Raw genomic sequence first — 23,422 nt, forward strand, 5'->3', positions numbered from 1 at the left:
CATGAATTTTTATAACTGCAAGCCATAAGTTATCACCAAACCACCTCAAGTTCACACATACATGTGTACCTTGTGCAATATGCACACCAGAACTTTTATTCATGAGTATATCTTTGGAATAACCTATATGACAGCTGCAGGTGTCTTCTCTTATAGTTGATGTGTAGTAATTACAGTAAATTGAATGCCTATATAATAGTCATACATGCAAATGTACATGTATAGTTTACAAAGGGCTGGGGTGTTCTTAAACAACATTCCTTTCCTTTCTGTATGGATAGAAAACAGTATCTAATTTGCCCATTACTTGTAATTGCCTTCTAGAAAGGCCATCTTCTAGCAGATTGTTTTTGTGTTTTAATTTAATGGAAATGCTGTATGGTTTCATCTAAGAATTGAGCTTATTAGTAATCAAGCGCCGTTTTGAGTCTTAACTTGATATGGAGGAGACCAGCGAAGTTTGTGCCACAGCTGCTTGTTACATGAGCCCAATCAATTGAGTCCCTTATGAGCCTCTTGTTTCCACGTAGTGATCTAATAACACATTCTGGTACATGGATTATCAGTGCGGTTACACATTGTGCCACAGTTACTGGTTACATAAGCTAATGGATGACCTGTTGTTAATGTGTTCCTGTCCACTCAAGATTCAGTATCGTCTGTCCATCCTGTAAGACCTGGTATCTCTCCACCCTGTAAGATCTGGTATTTCTCCATCCTGTGAGATCTGGTATATCTCCATCTTGCAAGATCTGGTATTTTTCCATCCTTTCAGATCTGGTATCTCTCCATCCTGTGAGATCTGGTATCTCTCCATCCTGTGAGATCTGGTGTGTCTCCGTCCTGTGAGATCTGGTATTTCCATCCTGCGAGACCTGGCATCTCTCCATCCTGCGAAATCTGGTATCTCTCCTTCCTGTGAGATCTGGTATCCCTCCATCCTGTGAGATCTGGTATCTCCAGTGTTCTCTGAACAGAACCAGTGGAGCGAGTTGTATTATAACAGGCATCAAATTTAGCAAATAAGAGGGCAAGACCAGTGGATATATTTTTTTTAGAGCATTATGGCCAAAAGGCAGGGCAACAGGGCAACTTTCAACAAGTGTATTGATATAAAACAACAGCACCCAATCAAAATAAATAAGTGTGAACAATTTCACAACTTTTGAGGAATCTCATTTGTGTATGATGACCCAATTACTAAGCATGGACACTCAGTGGCAATTTGTCACATAGCTGCTATTAATTTCAAGCCCTGTTAGAAGGTGCCAATACTTGAAATATTTAATTATTTGAACAAAAGAGTTATTACCATAGTATATTAGGAACTTTAGCTTTAAATACATTGGTAAGTATTCCATTTCCAATCATATATGTTTCTCCTAACATCAGAATATGTCCTTAGTGGATGGCGAATACTGTTACTTTATAGCACTGTACAAGATGGAATTGTGCACAGAAAATTCTTTGTTTATCAACAGATCACTATGATAACCAGTGTGAAACAGGAGAAGGAAGGAAATGTTTTATTTAAAAACGCACTCAGCACATTTTATTTGTGGTTATATGGCGTCAGACATATGGTTAAGGCTCACACAGATATAGAGAGTGGTAAACCCGCTGTTGCCACTTCATGGGCTACTCTTTTCGATTAGCAGCAAAGGATCTTTTATATGCACCATCCCACAGGCAGGATAGTACATACCACGGCCTTTGTTATACCAGTCGTGCACTGGCTGGAATGAGAAATAGCCCAATGGGGCCACCGACAGGGATCGATCCTAAATCGACTGCGCATCAAGCGAGCACTTTACCACTGAGCTATGTCCCGCCCCGTTAAACAGATGAATGCATCTGCCATAAATTACAGTTTAAAGACACTTGCTGGGCTCCACAAAACCGATTAAAATGTTCAGGCAGTGTTATGAGGAGGATCTAACTCGGTTGTGGAAAATAAACTGGTTTATGCACCAAATGTCATTTCTCATGATTACCCCAGTGGAGATCAGTCTAAAGTGTTTCAGTGCAAGCTGATTAATATTGATGGATCTGATCATGGACGTGTTTGTGTTCATATAATACACACATTCTATACAAATGATTGTTTGAAAAACAGGGAGGGACATAGCCCAGTGGTAAAACGCTTGCTTGATGCACAGTCGGTCAAGGATCGACCCCTGTCACTGGGTCTATTGGGCTATTTCTCACTCTAGCTAATGCACTACAACTGGTGTATGAAAGGTCATGGCATGTGCAATCCTGTCTGTGGGATGGTGCATATAAAAGATCCCTTGGTACTAATAGAAAAATGTAATGGGTTTGATCACTATGACTGTGTCAAAATGACCATATGTTTAACATCCAATAGCCGATTATTAATAAATATTTAATAAATCAATGTGCTCTAGTGGTGTCGTTAAACAAAACAAATTTTTTAGTTTGAAAAACAATTAGTCTGAATAACAAGATTTCAGAACAAACATGCTTTGTAATGTTCACTTGTCCACCAGATAACCATTGAGATGACAAACATGCTTTGTAATGTTCACTTGTCCACCAGATAACCATTGAGATGACAAACATGCTTTGTAATGTTCACTTGTCCACCAGATAACCATTGAGATGACAAACATGCTTTGTAATGTTCACTTGTCCACCAGATAACCATTGAGATGACAAACATGATTTGTAATGTTTGCTTGTCCACAGATAACCATTGAGATGCTTTTTGCTTGTCCAAACAGATTTTCTCTTGTCAGGACAAACTTTGCAAGTGCTTATTTTGAACACTTCAAATACATCGATAGATAATGGAACTACTTTTAGTAAATATTATGAGGAATTTATACGGGGTAAACTTGGTCACTGTAGTATATAAACGTGTGCACCCCAACATGCAGGGGTGAGACATAGCCCAGTGGTAAAGCACTCGCTTGATGCGCGGTTGGTTTGGGATCGGTCCCTGACAGTGGGCCCATTGGGCTATTTCTTGCTCCAGCCACTGCACCACGACTGGTACATCAAAGGCTGTGGTATGTGCTATCACATCACATCACATCACGTTCATCTTACATTTGGTGCAAAAACCAGCACTTCTGAACATGCCTAGAGTGTTTGTGTGTTCTATGTTGTGATTTTTCAGCAAGGACAGATGTGTGTAAACCATAATTGAATATAATTAATAATGAAATGAAAGTGACCACTTGAGAGGAGTGGTTGTTACAGTTAATTGCATATTATTTTGTACTCGTATGTCAGCGTGTTTGGGTTTTACAGACCACTCTCAGAATTCATAATATATACATGGAAAACCCAGTCTTCTAGCTATATGGGACTTGAGGGGATGGGGGCCATAGAATTGATGACATTCCACTGGCCTCGATGGTGGTGCAGTTAAGCCGTCAAACGTAAGGCTGGTAAATACTGGGTTCACCTCCCATTACCTGCTTCCATGCAGAATCAGTTTTAAAGGGACAGGCCCTAGTTTTTAAACACTAAGGCATCATTTTCACCCAGACTCTAGTTTCAACCCATAAAAATGGACAGCAAGTTTCGTTAATTTACAAACCTGTAACAAATTTGGATACAACAGAGTGAAACAAGAGTCTGTGATGTTGAAATACCCTTAAAAATAGACTGTAATTCGATTCCAAAAACAGTTACTTCTCAGAGGCACGAGCATTTTAAAAAATATGAAAAATACTTTTTATGGTATTAGAAAGACCATGATAACCACAAACACTTCGGTTGTATGGAAATGGATAATCTAAACAATAAAATATGATGTTTGATTTCAGTCATCATAAATGACCCTAATAGTGTAAAATATGCTGTAGTGTTTAAAAACTAGGGTATGTCCCTTTAACGACTGACGGGGCAGATGTAAAGCCACGTACCACACTGACTTCTCTCTAATTAACCACTAACAACTAACCACTAACCCACTGTCCTGGACAGACAGTCCAGATAACAGGTGTGTGCTCAGGACAATGTGTCTTAAATTGAACCTTAATTGGACATAACTATGAATTAATGAGAATATCTGATGGACTTAAGCTTTTTCACATTCCAATCATTGCCGCCCCCCCCCCCCCCCCCCCCCCCCCCCCCGACTTGTATGTACATCAAAGCTCACAATACATGTATGTACTGTGCTAGTTTTGGGCTGCCTCTGTCTCAAACCACATGAGACACAAATATAACTGTAGTTTCAGAAATATATTGTAGTTGGGGCTATATCGGGGCCCTGGTATCACTACCTTACCTTGTGTTATAAGCTAATGGTTGTACACATATAATATGAATACTATGAATATCTATATCTACATATGTCATATGTGTGTGTGTGTGTGTGTGTATATATATATATATATATATATATATATATATATATATATATATATATATATATATATATATTAGAAGAGTACTAATAAACATGTATCAATACATGAAAGAAGAATTGGGTAGTATAAGGGGTTAATATGTTTACTGTATAATGAATGTACTTTTGTTATTTTCTAGTGTGCAGTTTTGTGGTACATAAGCGCTGTCATGAGTTTGTGTCGTTCAACTGCCCCGGAGCCGACCATGGACCCGACTCTGATGTGAGTAAACAATTACCCGATACTGTACACATTGTATTAGAAGTCTTAATGTTTACTTTATTTAGACAATAATTACCTGATACTGTACATATTATATTACAAGAATTAATATTTACTTTGTTTAGGCAATAATTACCCAATGTATATTGCATTAGAAATATTAATATTTACTTTAGGCAAACAATAATGTCCCGATACCGTACATATTGTATTAGAAGTATTGATGTTTTACTTTATTCAGACAACAATTACTCAATACCGTACATATTGTATTATAAGTCTTGATGTTTATTCAGACCTCAACATTTAAGGTGAGCTAACACACTCGCTCCCCATCACTCCCCTGATACTACAGTTGAAGGAGAGTAATTTTTAGCTCTCTGTAACATCAAGTTAATTTATATGGTATCTATATGATAATATCTTAAATGGCTCCCCTTAATCTGACTTAGAGGAGTAGTTAATCACTTCCCTTATTTTTGTTTTTACATTGAGGTCTGTTCATTGTCTTATATATTTAGTGTTATTGCAGTTTTACGTTGGATGCATATATATGTATCTTAAACATGGATAGAATTTGTTTGATGGTTTCTGTAGTAATTATCTGTGTTTATTGTAAAATTGTTAAATATACAAGTACAAATGTATATAGCTGCTGATTTAAGAAGAAGTGCATATATGACTTAATGGATGCGAATAACATTTGTAAATTTCACCCCTAATGTTTTTGTTAATACTGTTTGTTGCATGTATAGCAGTCCATGGATAAATTGCATTAAATAATTATTAATGTTACATTATTTTATTTTACAATGATATGCATGAATTACATTAGCATTAAGGATGTTTTAATTACTTATACAAATTTGTTAACATATTCATTATTTTAACAATATATACAGTGAAACCCCTGTAAACCAGGCACCCTCGGGAACAAGTAAAATGTCCGGTTTTAAGAGGTATCCAGTTTAAAGAGGTTAATTTCTTTACTGATTTTTAAAAAAGGGCCATGAAAAATGTCTGGTTTTGGAGGAATTTTGGTTGCCAGAGGGTCTGGTTTTAAGAGGTTCCACTGTACGAGTAATCTTTTTAATATACAAGTTTTAGTGTTTCCTCTAGATTGACAAAATAGCAGGTTAATGAGGTTTGATGGCAAGTATATGCCAATTAATTTGGAGTAGGGTGTTGTTGGTAAATTTTAGTGGATTCTGTGATTATGAAATATTTCAGATGGCTTAAAAATACAGGAGCATATATGACTGTGTTAGTGGCAAACAAAGGATCGGAAGAATTGCTCATACTTTAATAAATTGGCAATGTACAGTGAAACCTATAAACTGGACACCTTTGGGACCAAGTAAAAAGTCTGATTTTAAGAGGTGTCCGAGTTAGAGAGGTTCTCTTCTGCACAGATATGAAAAAAGGGACCCTGAAAAAACGTCCAGTTCTGGTTTTGAGATGTTTCACTGTATGTTAGTGTATATGGTTTTTCATATTGATGTAAACACAATCTTCATCAGGAAAGGATATAGTGATCATTCTCACTCCGCTTCACATACCTTTATACCTGGGAAGTTTTAGGAGACCAGAAAATTGATTGCCATGTTGAATACATTTTTATTGAAGCTTCATGTGAATACTCACCCAGAGCACCATTTGAGGAGATTGATTTTCAGCTTGCCTTGATTTTGCTCACGGCAAAGATTAAACATATTTTTGTATAATGACAATATACACACTCGCCAGCTGAGACAAATATTGTTAATTAAGATATCAGTTTTGAAGCAATTCATCGAGGACATGGAAAAACCAATAAAATCAAGAGAATATGTCCTGTCATAATTGGTGCTGTTGGGCACAGTTAATTGGCGAAGCATTATGGATTATTTATGGACAGCAAGGACACATCAAAAGGGTGGTGGTTTCACATCACATCGGTAGCCGCATAATTTTAATAAATTTAAAAACAAAAAGGGAGATAAAAGCAAAATCATTTATTTTTATTTAAACATGTTTTTTAGGTGTGGTTTTTTTTTTAAGGTGTTTAAGCATCTTGTTGATGTGCAAAACAAATCTAGTAGCCCGCTGAACTACTAGGTTTAGATATCTGGTAGCCCGAACGAGAAATCAGTAGCCAAAACATGTCGGGCTACCACTAAGGTCGAGCCCTGCACCAGTAATGCTGTAGTCAAAGAGGGTGCAGCAGTTTCCCGGTCACGGACAGAACTTTCTGGTGAAGTCACAGGTTATGCCCATGACTGATAGAAGCATGCCAAACATTACCCATACCCACATTCCAGTTTGCATTATGGAAAACACTAATGCAGGCTAGCTCTGAGAGTAGAAACTTTCTCCAAATTATCTATTGAACTTAAAGATTCAGTTATTTTTTAACAAAATGTCAACTATTACCTGAAATTATTTTGTCAAAATTAAAATAAAATTCACCAATTACTTTTAAAATTCGCAATTAGCAAATTTGTTGACTGCCAGAGCCTGGCCCTGCTAATGTTTGTTAAGCTAATTAATTTTTAAGCTATTTTTACATACATGTGCATAACATTGATGCAAATAAAGTCATAATTATCACATAAACTTTCAAGCATTAACATACCAAAACTAGAGAGTTTTATTACCAATCTTGCTACACTATATATTCATCTCCATATTCCACAAGCCAGATAGATTTTCAGTCACAATTTGAATATGGAAAAATCCCAGTTTGAATGTCAAATATGTCAGATCTGGGAAGTTAAATAATTATTCATTTTTATTAAATACTATACTTCGGTAAAGTACTAGGGTCTAATTCACTAAACTCTTGAAAGATTGCGATTTTGCAGTGCAATGCCAAAAGACTTGCAAAGAGGATGCTTTGTTGTCTAGCAGAGCCTAAGAGACCTTTGTGAATTAGGCCCCTGGTGAATTAAATAGTTTTATATCTCATAGTGCAGTCATATTAATCAATTTTCAGATTCAGCATATTATGAAAATGAGGCAGGCCATCTTATTTAAATAAGTTTTGAAAGGAACATTTTCAGTTTTAAAGCAAAAACATTCCCAGCTTAATGGTCAACATTTTTACCTTTTATTTGAAATCTGCATACTAATATACGGTTTAAGTGTAATAACTTAGAGGTTATGTTTTACCAAATCGGATTAGTTATGTTTTACAGTTTGAGGTGCACCATCAAATATCTATAGAGTAAAAGTAGCTGTGGCTCTGGTTGGTGGTAATATGTGACATTGATTATTTTTTAAATACTGTTATCTATATATTGCTAATACATTAATACACTGTTATTTAAGTATACAATTTTGCAGTACACTCCAGGTTGAAATTGAAACTAGTGCAGTGTACCACAAAAATGAAGGATGCTAATAAAAACATTAATTTAAAATCTCTTAAATGTTGTAGTATAAGATCCTTTCCACCCACCCACCCCCATTTTCTTGCAGGTAGTTTAATTTGAGGATCTACACTTTTTATTGGTGTTCTGCCAATGTGGTTTAATATGTTGTTTATAATATCAGTTTTATTAGAAAATGATAACATTATCAGCAATTGGAATTGATTTGGTTCACTAAAACCCAAACTGCCAGTGGACTGAAAAGTCTACTGTAATGTACTGTATAAGTGCTTGCTGTGCATATGGTTATAGCTTGTTGATCTGTCACAGTATTGGGCTACTTGCCATTATACTATTGTATGTGGCACTGAGCAGACATTACAGCCCGGCCATTAGCATCAGGGAGATCTATGTGATGTACCTTGAACCAGTCTTTTCTGATGCTCCAGCTTTTCGGAGGCTCCTGATACTGGAAACTCATTGACAAATATAGTAGATATAATCTGCACCATGTGTGCTAAACAATGCTTTAGGGAAAATCTGGGGACTGTGAAATTTGATGAGGATGCATTTAAGATAAAACTCTAACAAAAAGATCGATATTAGAGGTGTCAGGTTGCTATTTGGAAGGTGAAAAAGACTGCAATAAGCAGTAAGGGAATCATTTTATAAGCGGTTTTATTTTGTGATCATTAAAAGGATAATTAAAATATGGTCATGTATTAATTCCTTCTTTAAAATTGTATTTTTAGTTGTTTATATAATTCATGTATTTTGCAAGTGAAGAATGTAAAAGGTGGCATTTTGGATAATGGTTGTATATTTCTTCATCATTTTGTTAGCAAGAATATATGAAATATAGCTAATCATAAGTATAATCCAAAGACAAATGAAACAGTTTTCTCCATCCCAACCTCTTCTAAAAACACAAACAAAACAACTCAGATGTTGTTTATTGTCATTTACTAATCTGTATGGGGTTTATACCATATGTATAAGTGAAATACATGCAGTATTACATGTGTTTGTGTAACATGGATAGCTTGGATGGTGGTACATTAATTAAAGAGACAGTCCTGAATTTTTGACTAGCATAGCATGTTTGTAACAGCTCGATCTGTACTTTACCTAAAAAAATAATTTCATATTAAGAAATTTATATTAAGAAATGAAATGAAATTTGACCTTTATATATGTACTACAAACATTATGATTAGCAGAAACATATTTGATATATACAGAAACTGATATTCTAAACAAACTTTATTCAACATGTAACTTCAGTTGTTAAAAAAGTTTTATTATTTGGAAATATATTACAATATATGTAGTTGTAATCTGAGAGTAGTCCCTTTAAGTGGATACGAAGGAAGTTAATGTTTTATTTAACGACGCACTCTAACACATTTTATTTAGGGTTATATGGCGTCAGACATATGGTTAAGGACCACACGTATATATATAGAGAGGAAACCCGCTGTCGCCATTTCATGGTCTACTCTTTTCAATTAGCAGCAAGGGATCCTTTATATGCACCATCCCACAGACAGGATAGTACATACCACAGCCTTTGTTACACCAATCGTGGTGCACTGGCTGGACAAGAAATAGCCCAGTGGGGCCACCGATGAGGATTGATCCTAAACTGACCACGTATCAAGCAAGCGCTATACCACTGGGCTACTTCCCGCCCTTAAGTGGATACATGACCACGGGGAATTATATGCAGGTATATACACACAATGAAATTCAGTCTGGTCTGATTTCACACACACACACACGCACACACACACACTGATGCAGCAACAAAATTACCGTAAAATGTTTGCATTAACATATTACTGAAACACATTTTGTGGTTTTATGGTAATATTAAAGGACGAAACAAACTAACCAACTGTGTCTTTAGCTAATTTTTCAGAAATCAATATCGCTTGATTCTCTTATTATAAGCCCGTAAATATTTAAAGAGAGCAAAGTGCTATAGTCCAAAGGTTGACAGCTATCCTGTTGTTAACCAATATGCTTAGTTGAAAACAAGAGGATGAACTGGTAATGGAGAAATCGCAACCTGAGAGATAAAACGAATACTACATACATACAGCTATTATATAACATTTATTTCACAAGTTCTTTTTCCCATCGGGCTATTTCTCACTCTAGCCAGTGCTCCACAACTGGTATATCAAAGGATGTGGTATGTACTATCCTTTCTGTGGGATGGTGTATGTAAGAGATCCCTTGCTATACTAATGCAGAAATTTAGTGGGTTTCCTCTCTAAGACAGTATGTCAAATTTACCAGATGTTTGACTTCCAGCAGCTGATGATTAATAAATCAATGTGCTCTAGTGGTGTTGTTAAACAAAACAAACTTTTACAAGTTGTTTAAAAATGTATCTAATGAACAAAATTAACATGGATACATTTGTAAACAAATTAAAAGGTAAATAGTTTTGATTAGCAACAAGGAGTCACATATGCACTTTCATTCACACATACTGGTGGGAGTGGAGGTGGGCTGGGTGGGGGTACAGCATCTTACTCAGTTGGTAGAGCAATCAACTAAGGTGCATGTGTTACCGGATTGAACCCATGCAGTTAACTCATTCTCTGATTGGGATTTTTTTTCTGTTCCAACCAAGGCCCCACAACTGATAAATCAAAGGCTGTGGTATGTGCTGTTTTGTCATTGTTAGACTGCATATATAAAAGATCCTTAGCTGCTAATGGAAATACGCTTATGTCAATTATCAAATGTTAAACTCCAATAGCCGCTGATTATTAAATCAGTGCATGTTCTTTGGTGATGTTTTTAAACAAAAAACATTTTTAACACTTTTTTCCCACATACAGGATAACACATACCACAGTTTGATATATCAGTTTGCCATATATGGAACACTAGTTGAAGTTGGGGAAGAAAACCACATGGGAGTATCTGTTGAAAGGAATCGAACCCAAGACCTGTCATACCTCAACTGCTTATACACATCTCACTCTTCCACAATTGAGAAACAGTGTTCTGGTGCCTACAACAAAATATGGAATAGTTTTTTGCATGCATGGGGCATGATATACAAAATAGCTTGGTGTTAGTGCTAGGTTGAGATACATTGGGTCATTGGATTCATCAAATTCACCCTCAGTGTATTCAGATTTTTGCCTATCCCAACCAGTGCCCCATTACTGGTACAGCAAAGGCCATGGTATATACTGTCCTGCCCATAGGACCATGTATATGAAAGACCGGATGCTGCTTTTTGTATAGAAGTAACCTATGTGGTGTTAGCGGATGTACGGTGGTAGTGGATATCCACTCTATTTTTAACAAATGGTGAAATAACTATATATTAGCACCAGACGGCTATACCATAATTTAACATATGCTGAGGTCTTTTAATGTTCCTTTCCTTATCTCTAATCAAAAACACATTGAGAGCTTATAATATTTATAAGATGTCCTAAGTTCTAAATTAGGATTTTAAAAAAGCCTGATAATTTCACTTCTGAACATATTATTTGCCAATGACAATTATTGCCGATAGATTTTGCTCCAAGTGACTACAGTTAACCAATAGTTAGTGTTGTGTTTGTCAGGTGATAAATGCATGTATTTGGCATCCGTTGCCATGGAAATTAAAGTCTCTGTCATCCATAGTAATCTGTGGGTGTCATTTCACATTGGAAATAGAAGACAGACTTTTTTTGCAAGCTTGTTGCATTGCTGTACATAAAGTATTGATCTGTCAGCGTGCAGTATTGTAGTGTACTAGGACATTATAGGAATGGCACCAAACACCAGGGCTTCAAATAAAAAACAAATATAGATGTGAAGATCACAGTATGTTGTCTTTTAAAAAATTAAATACATATGTACAATATAAGTGACATTAAATAATTGTTTTAAAAATTAAATACATATGTACAATATAAGTGACATTCAATAATTGTTTTAAAAATTAAATACATATGTACAATATAAGTGACATTAAATAATTGTTTTAAAAATTAAATACAATATATATATATATGATTGGGGCGGGAGATATGTAGCCCAGTGGTAAAGCACTCACTTGATGCGAGGTCAGTTTGGGATCAATCCCTGTCAATGCGCCCATTGGGCTATTTCTCGTTCCATCCAGTGCACCACGACGGGTATATCAAAGGCCGTGGTATATACTACCTTGTCTGTGGGATGGTGCATATAAAAGATCCCTTGCTGCTAATAAAAAAAGAGTAGCGTTTGAAGTGGTGACAGTGGGTTTCCGCTCTCAATATCGCCATATAACCATAAATAAAATGTGTTGAATGCATTGTTAAATAAAACATTTCTTTCTTTTTCACCTTTTAAATTAGCACATTATGATGAGCTAGTTTATTTTTATTTTTAACAACATGACTAGAACACATTTATTTATTAATCATTGGCTATTGGATGTCAAACATTTAAAGAGTTTAGGCGCAAAATGCGATATATCCATTTTTAATTTTCAGTAAAAGTGATTGTTTTAATTGGCGTATATCACGTTTTGATAAGAAAAAACGGGATTTACCCAGTACAATTTCATAAGGATCAATCGCGTTTTGCGGCAAATCAGCGGGCCTACAATTAGCCCTTACTGACATACAATAATGGCTTTAACTAAAAACAAGAAAGAAAATGGTTTATATCACATTTTGCGCCTGAACTCTTCATTTGGTAATTCAAATAAAAACTATTAGCCTCCGCTTGACCACTTGACCACTTGATACAGGCTATGGACAAGTTCACTATTGTAAAGACCTCGAAATAAGCTGTATAGTCATTGTCACCAGTTAGTAACATATATGGTGTGGTGTGGTGTTTTCAGTCATAACTGATTTGGTTAGTACTCTAGTTTTGGAGCAGGATTTGGGTCAATCGGATGAGTGCTCACTTTAGGTGCTTGCGTCATAGTATCGAACCACCTCTGTGGATCCATTCAACTGATTGAGTGTTTTTTTTTCATTTCAACCAGTGCACCACAACTGGTCAACGGCCATGGTATGTGCTTTCCTGTCTGTGGGAAAGTGCATATAAACAATCTTTTATATGCACCATGCCACAGACAGGATAGCACATACCACAGCCTTTGATAACCAGGTGTGGTGCACTGGATGGAACGAGAATTAGCCCAACAGGCCCACTGATGGGGGATCAATCCTAGACCGACCTCGAATATGTGAGCGCTTTACCACTGGGTTACATCACGCCCCCTCAGATGAACTGAGCATTAAGTTAATGCTGCAAAACTGTTTGCACTGAACAATATGTTATGGTGGGATGTAGCCCAGTGGTAAAGCGCTTGCTTGATGTGCAGTCAGTCTGGGATCAATCCCTGTCGGTGGGCCCATTGGGCTATTTCTCGTTCTAGCCAGTGCACCACAACTGGTACATCAAAGGCCGTAGTATGTGCTATCCTGTCTGTGGGATGGTGCATATAAAAGATCCCTTGCTACTAATGGAAAAATGTAGCAGGTTTCCTCTCTAAGACTGTATGTCAGAATTATCAAATGTTTGATATCCAGTAGCTGATGATTAGACAAAAACAACTTTTTAACAATATGTTCATGATGTGTGGATGCTTGAAAACTGGCAAAACATTACATCTCAAATGACAAAGATGGCGGAAAATTATTATTCAAAGAATTTATAACAAAAGGATTGTACTTAATTAACACCAGTAGTTTCTTCAGTAAATTTCATTGCATTTGAAATTCTGTGAGATATTAATGTGTTTAAAATGGTGACAGTAAGTTTTTAGCACCATGAAAAAAACCAAATCCAATAAACATAAATACATGTAGAAGCATGTTATGTATTATACATTTCATTGGGTATTATTTGGTCATGTGAGCACCATCAACAGAGAGATAAAATTAGTAATAACCATGTACTGTGAACAAAAACAAACGTGATCATAAATAAAGTATGGCTTATGAACAAAACACTAGCTAACCCTCAGGACATGAGACCCCACCAGTCGGACATGAGATCTGGACATGAGATCCGACCAGTTGTGCATGACTTGATTTCGACGGCTGGTTGTAGATTAATATAATCATTTGTTTATGCCACTGTGTTTATACTGTGCCCATAGAGCCATCAATCTATTCTTTGGCCATTTCATATCAAAACTGACGGCCATTTACATCTCACTAATTTTGCACAACAGGTTTTTTGTCTGTTCTGAACACACCAAAGTCTTTTTAGTGCAGTCTAATGTTAATAATAGCTGGTAAAGAGCTGCACATATTATCGGCCTTGGTGGTGTCGTGGTAGGTACTATAGGTTCCAGGGGACAATATTTCAAAATCTGAGGGAACCAGAAGTCGGTTCACGTGGTTTTTACCTAGGTAACCAATTGTTCGGTTACGTGAATTATATTTGCGTAACCTATGGGTTACCTGATCAGTTACCTCAAAATTATGTTGAAATTATATTTTAAATACATAGTTTTTAGCTCAAACATAATGTTGAGACAAAATACAAAAGAAAACATTTTTCAATATTGTAAAAGAACTAAATATCAGCCTTAGTACTGAAATAAAATACAGGGGCATAGCCAGAAATGTTTTTAGCCTGAGGTGTGTGTGTGTGTGGGGGGGGGGGGGTTAGGGGGTCTCCAGGATGCCTGTAGATGCTTTCTGAGCCTTTTTTTAGGCATTTTTTTCTATCTTTTTTACGAGTCAATTTTAAAAGGATATTTTAAAGAACAATTACAGACAGGCTCAACCTATTCCTGGATGTTTTTTTCGCATTTCGCACATGTGTAATGGGCATAATTTGGAGGGATTCCTTTTTTTCATTTTACAGTGATTACGATACTTTCACTTTATAGATGGTACTTCGATACTACAGTGACGTTCCAAATGTTTGTTTTTTAAAAGCTCATTATGTGATGTTAATATATTTCAATTCTTGTGACATTTTTGGATTCCTGTTTACGTTAAAACTATTTTTAACATATGCAAAATTATAGCCAATCCAATATTATGTCTACATATATTCCTTTAGAGATAAAATAGCAGCAGATAATTTAGCCGTCCCCAGTGGTCTGAGCACATTTCTTTAAAACTTTTGGCTCGATTCTATACTCAACATTTACTTTAGACTGGTTGCAAATTACAACTGTTGCAATATAATGTTTGTTTACTGGTTTGCTGCGCATCAAGTATCTAAAATTCAGCCTAAAACATTTGTCGAAATACTAGTAGTATGTCTGTGTGAATAAATGTCCTATAATCGTGAAGTTTGCAAGTTATAATTTCTGAACGTCTACAGGTCATGGCGTAACCATGCAGTTCATGTAAATTTAATTTTGCAGTACCGACAAGCGAACAGAATGGCGGTTCGCGTGAAATATTGTGCCCTGAGGTTCGCAGCCTGTTATTGCATGGCTACTACCCAGAGTGAGTTTTAATAATTCAGTGTGCATTAACCACTAACCAATAACCCACTGACTTGGACAGAAAGCCCCTATTTCTCACTCTAGCCAGTGTACCATGACTGATATACCAAAGTCTGTGATATGTGCTATTCTGTCTGTGGGCTGGTGCATATAAAAGATCCCTTGCTATTAATGGAAAAATATAGCGGGTTTCCTCTCTAAGAATATATATCAAAATTACCAAATGTTTGAAATCCAATAACTGATGATTAATAAATCAGTGTGCTCTAGTGGTGTTGTTAAACAAAACAAACTTTAACAAACATTTATTTTTTTGGAGAGACATGCAGCCCAGATAGCTGAGGTGTGTGCCCAGGACAGTGTGCTTGAACCTTAATTGGATATAAGCATGGAAATAAGTTGGAATGAATGAATGAATGAATGAATGAATGAGTATATTCAGAAATGCATTTCAAGTTATTTTATCCCTTATATATAAACTAAGGCTTGTAAATCCCATGCAAGATACACTACCTTATAATGTACCATAAAGTTTAGTGATTTTATTTATAAAGTACAATAACAATAACAATGTAATAAATTAATAATACATCAAAACAAAAATAATAGTATATAAAAAAAAAAAAAATTAAAAAGAAAGAAAAAAACCAACACCGCCAAAAATAACAACAACACTGATTTTTCGTTATATATAGACTGACTTGATTTCATACAATATGTGACTGTTATACAGTGAAACCCCTCTAAACCAGACACCCTCAGGACCAAGTAAAATGTCCGGTGTTAAGAGGTATCCTGTTTAGAGAGGTTAAGTCTGTACTGATTTTTAAAAAAAGACCATGAAAAATGTCCACTTTTTAGGGAATTCTGTTTTACAGAGGGTCTGGTTTTGAGAGGTTTCACTGTATATCGATAAATTCACAATTTTTTTTTACAAACAATTCATATATAGAAAACAAATCAATGAGGAACAGAAATTAGGAATATGATATTGTGCACAATAATGTGTTGAGACTATCCTTCTCATCAGCATCAGGTACATGTAATAGCATACTAACAGCATACAGTTGCATATTTATTATTTATAGAACAGCCAGTATGATGCAATGCGTGTACTGACTGATTGACTCTAGCCGTTACAAGACACTGTATAATGCACCATGTTAATGCCATTAAGTGAAGGAAGGGAAAACATTGTTTAATAAGACCCATGTATTAAACATTAGCTGTTGGAATCGGACGTATAATAATGGTGGTGTATTGTTTAAGCAATGAATGAAAGAAAGAAAGAAATGTTATATTTCACGACGCACTCAACACATTTTATTTACGGTTATATGGCATCAGACATATGGTTAAGGACAACACAGATATTGAGAGAGGAAACCCGCTGTCGCCACTTCATGGGCTACTCTTTGATTAGCAGCAAGGGATCTTTTATATGCACCATCCCACAGACAGGGTAGTACATACCACGACCTTTGATATACCAGTCGTGGTGCACTGGCTGGAATGAGAAATGGCCCAATGGGCCCACCGATGGGGATCGATCCTAGGCCGACCTCGCATCGAGCGAGCGCTTTAAGCAATGAATGGAAAGAGAATGAGTAAGTGAATGAGTGAGTGAGTGAGTGAATGAGTGAATGAGTGAATGTATGTATGAATGTATCTATGTATGTATGAATGAATGAATGAATGAATGAATGAATGAATGAATGAATGAATGAATGAATGAATGAATGAATGAATGAATGAATGAATGAATGAATGAATGAATGAATGAACGAACGAATGAATGAATACGAATATGAATATGAATGAAATAAAAATTCCAAAGTTAAATTAAATAAAACACGGTGTATAAAGAGCTACGGATGCAAAAATACAAATAGCACAAGCACATATAGTCGAAATTCAAATTTAGAATAATTTAGAATAAAATTCAGTATCTCAAAGAAATTTCAGGAAAACTTGAGGATTGAATTGAAATGATTCAGTCACATTTCTCCTACCAAAAAAATATATTTTCTAGTTTGCTTTAGATGATTGCACTTCACCAAAATGTGCCGAACCATCAGAGTATATATATATATATATATATATACATTGACAGTGTATAAAGGTGCCAGGTGCAGGACGTGGGGGATTCTTCTTCAGAATAAATGAATGGGCCAAGTATGTGTGACCGATGCAAGCACGGTCGACACAAGACTATTTCTTCCTTCTTGCAACAGCTAGAGGAGGACTGCCACTCCCTGGACTGACAGAATGAAGCTTGTTGGTAACCACACCGTTCCAATCATCTGGCCAAATTGAAAAGATAATTGGAACAGTGCAGCTGCAAACAAGCTGAAGAAAGTGTATTTAACACCACCACAGCACATTTTAAACTTAACTATTTGGTGTAGTGTCTCCATGAGTATTCGAATACTCGGGCACAGGTTGAGTCTAGCAAAACAAAACTAACTTCTTCATGAGAGTGGAGATGGAATGAAGGCAAGTGTGACGGGAAGTTTGAGTGATCACTCACCTTAACCAGGTACTAAAGACTCTGCTTAGAAAAATAGAATGAAGGAAAAAGTATCTGCCATATGTTATACATCAAATAGCCATATTTGTTGCTTAAAATGTGCTGAGGTGTCGCTATAAACAACTATCTCTTTCCCTTTCTTTTTCTATTCCCACATATTACTACTTCAAAGACCATTTTCAATAGTTTGAATACTCTTACTAAGTTTGATAGAAGAAACTGTAGATTTGGATGTGGGAACCATGCATATAATAACTTGATTTCATCACTTAACTCAAGTTTCTGAGATACGAACCTCGTCTGTTTTTCATAAAAATGCATCTTCAACTACTAAACCATTACAGATGCACAGATAACCAGATCCATGGCACCTTTATACATGTAGGTTGTTCTATATACCAAATAAAATCCCATAGGTGACAATGTAACATATTATGCACGGGCGTAGCAAGATGCCAAAAAGTGGGGGGGGGGGGGGGGGGGGGGGGGGGACGTGGGGGGGAGGGGAAAGCCCCACACAAACATAAATATATAAAAAGCGCTAAAAAGTGGGAGCATATGTGCCCCCCTCTCCGCTTCCAACGCTAGTGTTATTTGGTTAAAAACCCTACATGTGCAGGTGTATATGCAATATATCAGCCAAACTATGACCCATAAATACAAATACTCTAACCCCTTAAAGCTAATATCAGGTTTGGTATTTAACAGCTGAGAATAACGCTTGAGTCTTGGAGAGGATCATGAGCACACACTGTGCAGATTAAATGGAGATACAATTAGCCGTAAACTGCTGTAAATTGGAGATGAGCGAGAACTGTAAATCCTATTTCAGTGGGCATCTCCTGAACACCAGGTTAAGCACCTGTCATGGATAGTCTGGACCCACATCACGTCATTATACTACACATCAGACAATTAGGCTGCACGACATTCGCTGCTGGATGCAGAGCCTAGCTGGTGGCATATATCCCAGCTATATGTAGCATCCTTGTTGAGCTTTCTTGCCAGGATACATTCATTGAATAACAAGAGAATCACCAAAGGTTACACATGGGATATATTTAGCATCAACAATTAATCTGTTACTAAGTATTTAGTTTTGCATTTAACATAGTTTGACACCCAGAAGCCAATTTATTTTTGCGTGCTGGGGTGTCGTTAAACATTCATTCATTATGACACCTACATGTAATTAGCACATTACAAACTTCAGCTACTTGATTATGTTTAGGTGAGAGAGAGAGAGAGACAGAGAGACAGACAGACAGACAGACAGACAGATAGATATATATACAGAGAGACAGACAGCATGCATTATTGGGGGCTGGATTTAGCTCAGTCGATTGAGTGCTCACTTGAGGTGCATGCATCGCAGGATCGAACAACCTCGGTGGATCTATTCAGCTGATTGTTTTTTTTTCTCGTTCCAACCAGTGCACCACAACTGGACAAAGGCTGTGGTATGTATTTTCCTGTCTGTGGGAAAGTGCATATAAAAGATCCCTTGCTGCATTAGAAAAAATTTAGTGGGTTTCCTCTTGTGACTACAAGTCAGAATTACCAAATGTTTGACATTCAATAGCCGATGATAAATTAACCGATGTGCTCCAGTGGTGTCGTTAAATAAAATAAAATTTCCATGCATTATTATTACATAATGGCAACTTCTACTGTTAAATAGAAAGGGATATTTTACTGTATATCTGCTTGGGATTCATTGTGATGAAACAACATGATTCCATTGATATAGTGATCACCTCAAACAAAGACAGTACATTCTATTCTTAATATTCATAATTTCAAAATAGTTTATTTTTTTAACGAAATAAATACTAAACAGTCATCTTGCAATTACAGTAGAATCTCATTGGCTCAACATCGGAAGGGTCGAACACACCGCAATGCTCGAACCAAAAACGAAGTCTCGAGTTTTTTTGTTCGGTAAACCCTTATATTAACTGCTGACTGGTCGAACACATCCAGGGTCGACTATAAGCCTTCGCTCAAACTAAATTATCGGCCCCGTCTATGTTATTAGCTATATTTCTCTCGAACTGGTGATCTATCAAATATTAAATGGGAAACCGCCGAATAGGACCAACTATTGCTGCGCTTGTTCAGTTGGTTATTACAACCTTCGGATTAATTATTTAGGCGGAACGATAAAACAGGAAATCACAACAATAGCCAGACAATCCTTTCTTTATGTTGTTTGTTAGGCACCTATTGGTAATGATCTTTCAAGTAAAGCTAGTGTTGCGTTAACTGTTACCAATCAAACAATTAGTGCACAAACGGCCCTAGACATAAAGCATTACTTAGAACATGTCTGCAAGACCAGTTTTAAATGAAACAATGGGCGAGATACTCAGCTGTCGTCACTTCAGCAATCACACATTTAATTAATACAGTCAAGGGCTTCTGCATCACACAGTTGGCGTAATTTCTAATAAATTCTTTCACTCAGATATTTTGCTATATAACACACTGATGAAGTTTTAACGTTTGCAGTTAACAAAATAATATGTATATTCAACTTTCTAACTGATGTTATAGAAATATCTGATGTTGACCGAATGGTTCGGTCAAACTACCCGATGGGTCGAACACTTTCTTGACCACCAGCAGGGTTTGAGCCAATGGGATTCAACTATATATGGAATAGGTTTATTTGTTAATAGTTTGCAACAGATATTTTTTTATTGAGAAATCTCCTTTGCTTTCATCTATGTGATATATTTACATTCCATTTCTATTTATGTTCATGCTTTTATCCAATTTTGGTTAAATAATACTGTCATGGGCATACAACTCGGTTATCTGGGCTGCCTGTACAGGTCAGTGGGTTAGTTGTTAGTTGCTACTGTGGTTAGTGGTTAGTTGTTACAATGGTTAGTGAGAGAGAAGTCGATGTAGTAGCCAATGAGTTGTTAATTAATCAGGGGTGGGAATTCTCCTCAGATCAGCTGTTTTCCTCTCATGGAACATTGTGTTTCCTTGCATTTTAATTGTCCTTTCCTCCAAAATGTGTCAGATAGCACAGATTTTAACCTATGATTTCAAGATTTTTTGGGACCCCTCTAAATTTCCTCTTTTTTACAGTTCACCATTTCCCACCCCTGATTAATATAAACTCACTCTGGGTGGGAACCGAAACCAGGATGTGATACCACCAGTACCCGCCAGCATTATGGATTAACCCCTACACCACCCTGAGTACCATTCATGATATATGAGGAATTTTCTATTTATATAAACCTATTTTTAATCCCATTGAACATTAAGCATCTTACTGTTCTTAAAGCAAATTGTTTGTCATTGATCTTCTTTAATTGCTACAAGTAAGGATTATTTCCAGCATTAATGGATGCGTGCCTGTTTGTCATCTGTAAGATGTGCACCCATCTTGTAATAACTCCGGGCCCGGCCTCATTGCCATGCTGAAGTCTTCAGGAAAGGCAAACGGAGAGCACTTTTCACGGTTCACTAAGTAAACTCCAGTAGTGCCATTGTCAATAGGGATATAGTGCTCCCTTTGAAATATGCATTCGATTTAATGACCCCATGCCACGCGGAGATGACTGCCAAAGACCTTAAAATTGATGTGTTCTGTAAATGTCTAATGGAGGAAACTGAATGTCTGTTGAAGGAAGTCGGCACCATTGGAAAAACAGTTTTTAAGGCAGGATAGTTTTTAGTAGTTCGGATTTAAGAGAGATTTTTGTTTGTATTTGTGATTTTATCTTGCAAGTTGCTGTTTTAGCATTATGTGTTGGTTACAGTTCAGTCAGAATTATAACAAAAGTGCTTGAACTGAACTTTAATTGGATATACCCCCCTCCCCCACACACCCCTTCTGTAACGGACCCAATCACTGGCAAAGTCAGAGATTGTGCCTGGGAGAGACGTGCTTGAACATTAATTGGATATAGGCATGTTAATATGCTATCCAATCCATTCCAATTGGATATAAGCACGGAAATAAGTTGAAACAGCAAATGATCCATTACTTTAATTTGTTTATCTTCTGTAAAATTTCAATATCTCCATCCTAACATGACATCAGGAAACATCTTGTCAAGTATCTTTTTTTGGATTATTACCGTAATTGACATGTGTATTGATTTTTTTTATAATTCCATTAGAAGTAAAAGCAAATGAGGTTAAAATTCTTAAACTGGAACACTTGTAAGTAAGAGAACTATAGTCCATGGTACACCTTGTATACTGATGAACCTATTACTCTTCCCAGTCAGATGATCGTGTTCCTTTTGACTATTCCTTGTTGCATGTTGACACCTATAATATAGATGTCAGTGCACAACATAAGGACTACAGTTACACCTACATGTACACCTAAACTTATTAATAGCTTGTAAATCACCTGTGTGCTACAAGTGTATCGATAAATACCTTTTTTAACAAATAAAAAACCCTGATTTTTATACAAACAAATTAATTGACTAAAAATTATTTGAACAAAAACAAGAACAACATTTGTTGTTCTTTCTTGTTGAAATAATTTTTAAAGAATTAATTTTCATTTGTATAAAAATAACTTTTTTCCATTTGTTTCAAAAGATCTGGGAAAATTAGTTAGACAATTAAGGTTAGAGGATTATGATATGTTTTATTATTACAAAACAGTAGAGGTTCTTAATAACAATTTACGGAAGGATTGCATACTGAAGGGGGTGGATCTAGCTCGGTTTGTAGGGCCCTAACCAGAAGTGCTTGCATCATCAGATCAAATCACCTCAGTGGTCCCATTCTCTGATTGCTTTTTTGCCATCCAAACCAGTGGACCACAACTATTATCTTGTTCAATTATTTAGACCCAAAGTTTTTTGCAAATGTTACGTTTATTTCCTATTCGATATTTGTTTTCTTTGCATTTACATGAAAACAAACCCAAACCCCGACAGGTTTTATATACAAATCATCATATAAAATGCACGAAGTTGACTTAATTCCACTTTTTAAAAATCTCTGTGTCATTTGAATTCACGTTATTTCTCCTATAAATAACTAAGGTCATTTGCATATCAAAACATTGGGATCTGAGGCTACGTGAAGGCCATTATAGCTTGTTTCACTAAATCAAGGTTATTATTGTTTTGCAGTGTGTAACAGCATTGTCTAATCTTTCCGTTAAACATAGATGTAAACAAACAGAGCATGTAACCCTTTCTAGGTGCATTATATTTAATAAATTTAGCTAATGTATTATGTATTTTTATTTTATTATATCAATTATATATTAGTATACCATACCTAACCTAACACAACTGAGGTGTAGCACAGTAAATAAACACAAATCACCTCACACACCGCAGGATGTGCTTTTCCAAATTTATAAATAAATTTAATGCAGGGCCGGACCCAGAAGACCGCGGGGGGGGGGGGGGGGGGGGGGGGTGGTTTTGCCGGAAAATGTCAAAGGCCACCAACATCAAATAATAATTAAAATGTTATTTAATTTGCCTCTAAATTGGGAACTCAT

At 36.2% G+C, this 23,422-nt stretch overlaps 1 protein-coding gene across 3 annotated transcripts in view; it reads left to right on the plus strand.

Moving 5' to 3' along the window:
• Positions 1-23,422, plus strand: part of LOC121380057 (calcium-dependent protein kinase C-like) — a 238,559-nt gene that overhangs the window by 39,843 nt on the left and 175,294 nt on the right. For all 3 annotated transcript variants that reach the window (XM_041508792.1, XM_041508793.1, XM_041508794.1), the window contains exon 3: positions 4,525-4,607. In XM_041508792.1, the coding sequence (XP_041364726.1) occupies positions 4,525-4,607 (83 nt within the window). The remainder of the gene's footprint in view (positions 1-4,524; positions 4,608-23,422) is intronic.

Source organism: Gigantopelta aegis, chromosome 8 (genome assembly GCF_016097555.1).
Source record: "Gigantopelta aegis isolate Gae_Host chromosome 8, Gae_host_genome, whole genome shotgun sequence".
Classification (NCBI taxonomy): Eukaryota; Metazoa; Mollusca; class Gastropoda; order Neomphalida; family Peltospiridae; genus Gigantopelta; species Gigantopelta aegis.